The 10,028-nt window shown below is 33.6% G+C and overlaps 1 protein-coding gene across 6 annotated transcripts in view; it reads left to right on the forward strand.

Moving 5' to 3' along the window:
* APC (APC regulator of WNT signaling pathway) overlaps positions 1 to 10,028 on the forward strand; it is a 100,419-nt gene that overhangs the window by 78,751 nt on the left and 11,640 nt on the right. For 4 of the 6 annotated variants that reach the window (XM_084504436.1, XM_084504434.1, XM_084504435.1 and 1 more), the window contains 5 exons: positions 17 to 121; positions 4,595 to 4,717; positions 7,265 to 7,643; positions 8,909 to 9,004; positions 9,872 to 10,011. In XM_084504436.1, coding sequence (XP_084360562.1) covers positions 17 to 121; positions 4,595 to 4,717; positions 7,265 to 7,643; positions 8,909 to 9,004; positions 9,872 to 10,011 — 843 coding nt within the window. The remainder of the gene's footprint in view (positions 1 to 16; positions 122 to 4,594; positions 4,718 to 7,264; positions 7,644 to 8,908; positions 9,005 to 9,871; positions 10,012 to 10,028) is intronic. The other 2 variants (XM_084504437.1, XM_084504438.1) reach the window with 2 other exon arrangements.

The raw sequence follows: 10,028 nt of genomic DNA on the forward strand, positions 1-10,028 counted from the left end.
ACTCTTATATTAACAGAGAGCACCTCAAAGCAAGCATGATGCAGGTTCCCATGATACTGAGAGGCAGAGTGAAGGTCAAGGAGCAGCAGAAATCAGTATGCCAACTAGCAGTACTGGTCAGGTAAATTGATTATTTTTGTTTGTTGATATTATATATTTTTTCAGTTGGTGATGTTATACATAAATAATGTGGATGTAATAGTGCTGGAAATGTACAGTGCTTATTTATTGATATATACCTTACAATGTTTGTATGCCTGCTCATTTTAAAAAGATTTGGTTTTCTTCATTCCATCTAGAAATTAGTAATTACTTGTATTCATTAGAAGGAAATGTTTTTATAAGATGAAGTATAAGCATTCTATAATGCAGGGAGTGGTTTTCTTTTGTTTAAATAATTAATGACCTTGATACTAAGATGGATATAAGAAAAATGACTAGAGAAAATATTTTATCGTAGGTGAATTGTAATGTTAGCAGTATGATTTAGTTATGAGAAATGGTTCAAAATTTTACTTTATAAATTATCACTGAAATGTCAGTGATTTTTAAGAGAAGATTCAAATGGCAGGTTTATCATTGATGTTTCTTTAATACTATTTCAGATAAAGATTTGAAACAGCATTATCAATGAGATAATCTGGAAGTGTGCTAAATGTTTTTGTAAATGCTTCTAAACAGTTAGTTGTTCTTCATTATATTAGTGAAATACATTAGTGGGTTTACATTTTAGGTGTTACGTTAAATTCTTCCCGTCTTTTTAAAAAATACTTATCAACCCTTCAATAGCTAAGAATATTTTGATTTATTTACCGTGCATTAATGTTCATTCAGTTCATGATCTCCAACTGTAGCTGAAACATTCCCATTAGTAATGTGTATTCCTAAACTTCACACTACAAATCTAATAGTTGAATTCATATGCAAAATATTTCTGCTACTTTGGGGAAATAGAATTATTTTAATCCTTCTGAAAGTATTATGGACAAGAAGATTTATCAGAAAGAATATAAATTGTGGTTGGTTAGAATATTTCATTTGATTAAACATTAAGCAGAGCTCATGATTTTGCTTTTGAAATATATTTGATTACCATTTAGAATTAAGTTCTATCAGCCATATCTGAGCAATTGCATGAGGCTCTGACTCTAATTCTTATGACAGCTTTATTGTGTGGGGAAAAAAATAGTTCAGCACTGCTTTGAGGCTGAAAGCATAATGTGTTTGAATAATTGATGCATTGTGGCTGTATCATCTGTCTTCATTGTATGAATCAGGAGTTATTTTGGAGAACAGATATTTTACAGGGAAGGAAGAAAGAAGGGATTGTCATGTCCTGGCAGACTTACTCAAGTGGAGGATTCATTCATTCTTCATTTGAGGTCCTATGTTTGGGATTTTAGTGATTTGAATTTTGCCTCATAAAAAATCTTTAAAACATGCATATTATTTCCTCCTGGAGACTGATAGATCCAGGGCTCTGAATCTGTGTTCTGGAGACATCTGGGGATTATTTACTTGCAGTGCAAGTCCAGAGAGAGAAGGCTTAATGGATTGGGCATAACATTTATTTGTGACAAACCAGCTGAATATACTTTGTTTCTTTTAGCAGTCACTACTAAGTGGAGTGCAAGAAGTTTTAACAAAATAACCTGGGTCTCATTGTTTTTGTAGCCCCATCTACTAACATAAATGAATGTTAATTGAAATGCTGCCAGTTGAAGCTGAGATTTTTCAGGATTCAGTTTTGTCCCTTTCATCATTCAGCTCTGTTCTCCCATTATGGTCACTGTGCTGGCACTGAAGAGAAGTTTTTGCATTCCTTTGTTTTGCAAGATTTGTAAAGGAATTCAGTTAGGTTGTCTGCTGCATTAAGAAAATCTGACACAAAATAGGGAAAATAACCTGACTGACAGGGAAGGTAACAAGCATAGTAAAACAAACACTGAGTGAATAGCAGTGAGCTATAACAAGAGAAAACAAGATGAAGTAGACAAATAGGAGATGGTTTAAAATGAGAAAGTCCTACACAAGAATGGTCCATGTAATATTTGTTTGTAATTTTTCACTTTCTCACATGAATGGCTACACATTTCTTAAACTAATTCTTCCAAATCAGTCTTTAGGACCCATTAAAAAAAAAAGGTTGTTACATTTCTTTTGGGACTCCTGGCATCCTGCAAGTAGCAAGGCCACATGATGGCTCTGAATGAAATAGGTATGGGAACAAAAATAAGTACAGTTTGGGAGAAAGAATAGGAAAAGTGCAATATTACTGTCTGTACTGTGGTGAACTTTAACAGGTAGTACTCCAAGCTTTCATCTTTTTTACTGTATTGGGTAAGATGATCGTAGTGAATTTAGCAGTGGAGAATTTTTGCATATACATTATGTTGAACCTGTAATCCTCTGAACGTAGTCTGAGGTCAAAATGATATGAAGGGATTGGTCAGTGTAAAAATATTGGGGTCCTCTCCCATATTCATAGCACCACAGATTACTGAAGTGAGTAATTCAAAAAGTAAAATATAGTTTTCATGTTAAGCTTAAAGATTTTGAATTTTTCTCATATTCAACGGCGAACATAGAGGCTTGTTTACATTGGAAATATATATTGGAATAAATTAATATATGACTTTAAATCATTCTAGTTACAACTTTTTAGCATCCTGTGCTAGTACTTATTCTGTAATATGTATGAATGTTCTGGATTCAAATGGAGAGTGAAATGAGTATAATAATGGTTCTAAATGTTCCAATATAATGAGATTTTTTCTGTTTAAACAAACTCTACATGAAGCTATTTCCAACTTTAATTATACTCACTTTCAATTTCAAATTTAAGATATTGAACTGTATGAATAGCAAATACTCTGAGAGGAATATTCATCTTCTTTCTTTATGGTGCACCTTGAAAAACAACAAATTATTTCAAAGTGTCTTTCATACAGTTTTCTTCGGTGTTTTATGTTTTCATTGGAAAAAAAAATACTGATACTCATTCATCCAGATAGCTTGACAATATTGTTTTGTTAATTAAGCTAATAATTTCACGAACACATTCTAGCTTTTGGGCAAGATCAGCCAAGGATTGTTGACTACCTCAGTAAAGCAGTTTTTGGATACTAAAAGTGAGTGAGCATTTACAGTTCCTATTGCTGATTTCCACTGAGGTATTCAGGTATTCTCAACTAGGTGTGCAGGCACCCCCTTTGAAATTTTTGCCCTGATTGCATAGTCAGTATGCTACTAACTACTTTTAATTTTATAATTGAATCTAATTTTAAATTCCAATATTAGAAGTCATTAGATTGAAAGAACTGTCTTTAAAATATTTTATCCGTAGCATTTTAAATGTCACTGATACAGTCCACTGATATTTATGATTTTTTGTAGGAGTTGTGTGGCTTCTGTGATTCCCTCACAGTTAGTGGTTAAAAACAGTTAGAATATGAAGTAATTTTTCAGCTTCAGGAGTTTATTTTTTGTGATGTTGAGAGAACAAACATGATTCCAGATACACATGTATCATATCACCATCTTATGATCGTGGTGGGTAACATACTTACCTAGGTATATATAAAGGGATTCAGGACTTTCAGGAAGTTGTCTTCCTTCTGCTATCAGCTGCTGTTAGACCTGATTGGGGGGGGGGGGGGGAAGAAAAAAAAAAAAAAACACCAAAGACAACAGAGATCTGGGTTCAGGTCAACAGAGCACTGGGGAGATGTAAATTTTGTAAGGCACTCATCTCATTTGCAAGATGAAGTTCACCAATACAGAAATGAAATAAATAGAACAACGTTCTCTTAAAGTGTTCGCTATTCAAATGTATTTTCAAGTTCCTAAACTGAATGGGGACAGAGGGAAATAGTAAAGGAAACTTCACAGACAGTAAGCAGAGAAAATGATCGGCAAAGACAAAAAAAAAAAAAAAAGTGGATAGCAAAGGTGGAAAAGGAAAAATACACCAAATAGATTGAAAGACAGCAAATATCCTAATAGTAGTTCCTGCTACAGTAGGTAGGGACATTCACAATAATTTCTAAGAAAATTGCAGCAAATAGTGTCAGCATTGTTTTACAATGTTTCATTAAAAATAAAACCGATTCATCCATTTGTAATTTGCTTTCGATGTGGACAAATTCAAGTATGGTTACTCCTTGTCCAGATGAATCTCTTAACTTGTCAGTTCCTGCTTATCTGATCACGTTCTGAAGATGTATGCATATCATTAGGCAGTATGTAATCTGACATAAAAGTAAAAGCTGCTTTTTTCTCTCCATAAAAATCATAATTCAGCTTGCTGCACAGTCCAGTTCTCCCTTTTCTTGATGAAAATAGGAAATATAAAAGAATTCCATTGAAAACGGAACTCCATTGAGACTGAATTTTGGGAGAAGTGGTTAATAAACCCCACCTAACAGAGACATCTAAGTAGTGTAAGGGCAGGGAGGACCTAACTTACCCAAAATACATTGACAGTTCACCACTATAAATATGATTTCATGATCCAGTGCTGAAATTGAATTAGACAGTAGTTGTTTTTTCAGTTAGACTTCATGTTATACTGAATTGTTGTTTAAATTTGTAGGGTTCTGCTGCTCGAATGGACCATGAGACAGCCAGTGTTATGAGCTCTAGTAATAACTATTCTGTTCCTCGCAGACTGACAAGTCATCTGGGTACCAAGGTAACCGAAGATTACAAACCACAGGTCGCTAATGCTACATTTTACTAATACAATAATCTCATTGTTTCTGCCAGTAGTACTAATATTAGTTGAATAATCTATCCACCTATAGTAATTTTATGGAGATAAAACTTAACAGTATTTTTCCCCTTTTAAAATACATCCACAGAAACCCTCCTGTTCTGAACTTATTGATGACCAGTTAATAGTTACTACAGTAAGGAAAAAACAATTGCTAGAAATTTCTGCAGTATTCTAAAACTCTGTGATGTTGATTTATACTCCAAGATGAAAACTAACCCTTTTAAAAACAGTTCTTGAAACACTTTTACAGAGACCAAATTCACAAAATAGATGTGATTGCTAAGACATTAACTAGACCAGAACTTTTAAAAAGTCGTGTAAGCTCTTCACAGTAATGCCTGTTTACGATAGAGTGCACTCAAAAGTGTGTGTACAGCATAAAAAGAGAGGGAAAAAATGTGTAAATCTGTAACACACAATTAAGTTCGTGAACCACTGGAGTTCATATTGCCTCTGGAATCAGCAGTAGTATAGATGGGGGTGCTAAGCCCAGTCTTCTGGGGAGCAGGGGCTATTATTAGATTGGCATAGTACTAACTACTTTGGGCTTTAAATAGGTTGTTATAACAGATTTTCTGTCGTGCATTGTATGCATGTAGCAAATGAATGTGATATCAGGTAGTTTGTTTAAAAATCTTTCATTGCAAATCATAGAATTTCTAGAAGTTACAGATGAGGATAGCCCTGAATGCAGGGAAAGATGCTGGTTGTGGAAGGATACAGGCAAAGAAATAGGCTGAACTTACTCTGCTGTGGGTAAGAAAAGTTTAGTAGTAATGCATGAGAAGAGAGGAAATTTGTAGGGGTTCTACATACAGTTATGCATTTACAAATACAGAAAGAGATGTCTCTGCAGTGTGGTATACAGACAGAGGGAAGTACACTTTAGTTTTTCCTATACTGTGTTTGCCACAACTTCTAGGCCAGATTTTGGTGGCTTCAGCTTTATTCTGTGACAGAAACTTTGCCTTCCAAATCACAGTAACTGTGGAATAAAAACTGCAACTTGAAACATCTGTCAAAAGGCACACACAAAGCAGATTAAATTCACTCTCTTTTACGAATCCAAGCAGTTTGTTTTAATACTACATATGAATTTTCCCAGACCAAGAATCTCCAAACCGGGATGCTAGACTGTCATAAAACTGGCTACAGGACTATTTCAGTGGATTTTGCATGGAATCATAGTTTTGTAAATTTTAAGATTTCCTTGCTCCAGCAGTCCTATGGCATTTAGGGAAATATATGTTACCAGACTCTCTGCTTAGTCTACTCACTGCCATTCAATTTTTATCTAACTAGGTATTTGTACTTACCTTCAGACACATTAGAACTGTTTGTGAAGAAACCAAATAAAAGCATTTACTGATCTAGTAACTAGTGCAAAAATCTAATTAGTAGTAGAAAACTTGGTTTAGCAGTCCCAAGTGCTATTTCTTAGCATATTTTAAATAAACTCCCTCTGCTATTTCACAGTTCCTTTTGGTAGTTTCTTTATGTTGTGCTGTCATTTTGAATGTTGCTGTTTATCTTGGCTTTAGGAGTTTGGATAGAGTTCAGGAGTTTCAGATAGTATCTAAATCACCTTCTACATGATATTATTCTACTAATAGTTGACTGCAGGGACCAAATACATTTCTCATTATAAGGCTTCTAGTGAAGAAAACAGGTTGGGTAGACAAGCCAAATAGTGTATTGGGATCCCTCAAGAATTGCTATTTTTTGCTGTGATTTTTTGTTGCACCAAGTTAAATGTGTAATGCTAGGTTTATATGACTTTATTTAGTTTTATAAATGCTCGGTAGTTACATGATATGTTATAAAAGAGCATTTGTTTTCTTTTCTGGTTTTGTCCCCATAAAGAGTTCCTCTAACTCTTCAGCTTTGCATTTGCTGTAAGTAATCTGGTCCGTATGCAAGTCACTCATTGTGACAAAAAATGGTTAGTTAATTTGAAAATATTACATGAAAATTTTATGTAGATGCAGCATTGTTTTAGTACAATGGAAATTAAAAGTTCATGTAATCACTCTTATCCTGCCTCAAATAATTGTATTTAATGCCATTTGGAAAATAATTTCTCACTGAAGAACATTCGTACATTCGAAAATGTGGTTCATACATGATTTTTTGAGATATAATTTGTTTTAACTATATTTTAACTGTCTCAAACTAAAATATTTGCATTACTATGTTTCATTAATCTTTTTGTACAATGGAAAGTTAGAAGTCTTCACCATTTGACCTATAGATTAATAGAACTGCTTACAGTTACCACACACTTATTCTAGCTATTTAATCACTAAATTAGATTTATTAAGGTTATAAATGGTGAAGTAGTGATAATAGTTAAAATTCTTGCAGCATTAAATCAATTGTTTCTTTGGGGTTTTTTTGTTCATGTGTACCATTCAGATTTCATTATAATTTATTTTTATATGCAGTTTTAAAATGTAACTGTATTTTTTAAAATCATTTGACCTGCAGGTGGAAATGGTGTACTCATTGTTGTCAATGCTTGGTACTCATGATAAAGATGACATGTCAAGAACATTGCTAGCAATGTCTAGCTCCCAAGACAGCTGCATAGCCATGCGCCAGTCTGGATGTCTTCCTCTCCTCATCCAGCTTTTACATGGCAACGATAAAGACTCTGTCTTGTTAGGGAACTCTCGTGGTAGCAAAGAGGCCCGTGCCAGAGCCAGCGCAGCACTACATAACATCATTCACTCCCAGCCTGATGATAAGCGAGGCAGACGGGAAATCCGCGTGCTCCATCTTTTGGAGCAGATTCGTGCTTACTGTGAAACATGTTGGGAATGGCAGGAAGCACATGAACAAGGCATGGACCAAGACAAAAACCCAAGTAGGTTCTTCAAGCTGTATAAATTTTGAAAAACAGTGAATTAACAAAAAATACAATATAATCTGAAATCATGTTGAATATATGTAAGATTTGTTATATATATATATATATATGTATGTATATATATGGGTATCTGCAAATAAATGCATGTGGGTGTATGTACAAATACACTTTTTAAGTTCAAGGTAGTGTTAGGAAATAGTATCTATTACAAATATGATGCCCTATTTATAAACCTGTTCCTTCAAATCATAAGGCTTCTGTATGCTTTCTAGATGAAAACTCTAGTGTTTTATGCATATGGTCTGTAAATTAAAAGTAAATTTCTATTCATTCCTGTTTTACATTTTGATGAATAATGAAGGATATCTAAATAAATAAGTAATCCCAAATTGTTCTTCATTCAGATGTATTTGCGAGATTCACACTTCATTTAGGAGAGAGGTACAGAGCGCAAATTAAGTAATCTCAATCTAGCCAATATAATGGCTACTATTTATAATGTGGTACATGAGACATATTTCAATATTAAAATAACAGAGATGTAGCAATGTAAATGAAATAGGAATTTTCTTAAGGAGCAGTTACAAAAAAGATTTAATCTGCATAATTCAACTGCTTTTCTGAATTGATGGCATTTTGTAAATACAGGTTGTAGGAAGTACTACTGAAATCAGTGAGCTGCATCATAGGTTTTGGAGTTTTCTGCCACAACCATTTCGCAGAAGTTGGGCTCTGAACAACATGCATCAATACAATTTATGCATTAGCCAGTATCTAGCTAACAAAATTACAAATTTTAAAACTATGAAACAAAGGGGCTTAGATAATCATTCCTAATGACTTAACACCCAATGAAACAGCTTCACTTTAGGTGTGTTATTTAATGCCACTATAATATTTAACCTTAATGCTTTCTTTCACAGAGATTTTTATTTTTCAAGAGTAGTAAGATAATTGGTACCAGAAGTTATATTTCTAATTTAATATATAGATTAATGATTCTCCTTAGTTTCTTTTTAAGCATCAAGTATATTTCTAGTACTTATATGTCATCTTGTTTTTTTGTAGATTTATTCAGGCATCTGTGTATACAGATACAGTAGTAATATTCTGAAGTAATTGTCTATTCTTGGATTAATAGGAAGATAAAAACCCTGAACAAAAATTGTAATTGATTTATCTTAAATTTAGTTTCTCTTTGAAAATTTTTATACAAAGCTATATACCTAGGAAATACTAATTGTTACCTATTTCTGGATCAGTGCCTGCTCCAGTTGATCATCAGATCTGTCCTGCTGTGTGCGTTTTGATGAAACTTTCATTTGACGAAGAACATAGGCATGCAATGAATGAGCTCGGTAAGACCAAATGTATTGCTCTGACTTCCTTTGAAACGCTTGCTGGAAACACTGACATTCCATATTTGTATATGGATATGTGATGGATATGTGGCATTGTTTTACCACTGGATTAAACAGATTTTCAGTTCATTTGTGTCAGATGTTGATCTCTAAGTGATTAAAGCAGTTTAAATTAACTGTATCCTTTGCCTTTGGACAGGTTATTATACAAGTTACTCTTTTATTTGGCATGAACACTGAATTTTGGAAGAGTATATAATCATAGAAGTACTTGTGATTTTCAGAAGCTTGGAGTGAAGGCTGCTTTCCAGAGGTTTTTTTTTGTGTCATGAGTAGGCTCCCGTTTAGCAGCCTGAACTTTTTTGTCCATACTCAGTCAGTTCTGTGCAGGCAGGTTTTCTTTGCTGATTCTGTGTAAAAATATTCTAAGTATATTTTCCTGAGAAAATAATATTCAGTAATAATAATTAATAAATCAATACCTGTCAGATTTACTAAATAGCCTTTTATGTAACTGGTGTGATTTCATCGGTCATGATTTTGTCTGGGTGGAGATAAAATGTGAGAGTTTTCCTTACTTCTGCATAAATGTTTCTCTTCCCACTTCACTCCATTTCTTCCAAAATCTCAGTATGATGTAGTGCAACCTTTCAGCCAGTGCTAAGCATAGAATTTGAGATCCACAGTCATTATATAATGGCTTATTTTACTTCAGAGCCTTTCAGATTTTTTAGGTGTTTGAGCTTTGTTCCATGCCTATAAATGCAATTTGTTCATTGGTATATATACAAGCTGTATTCTTGGTATAAGGATTGAAATTTGTTACTATAATTTATTATTATTATTATTAATTTGTTTTTAAAGGAGGTTTGCAGGCCATTGCTGAACTGTTGCAAGTGGATTGTGAAATGTATGGACTTACAAATGACCACTATAGTGTTACATTAAGGAGGTATGCTGGAATGGCTCTGACAAACTTGACTTTTGGGGATGTGGCAAACAAGGTAAGAATAGAATTTCA

This window comes from Aythya ferina (assembly GCF_964211825.1).
Source record: "Aythya ferina genome assembly, chromosome: Z".
Taxonomy (NCBI): domain Eukaryota; kingdom Metazoa; phylum Chordata; class Aves; order Anseriformes; family Anatidae; genus Aythya; species Aythya ferina.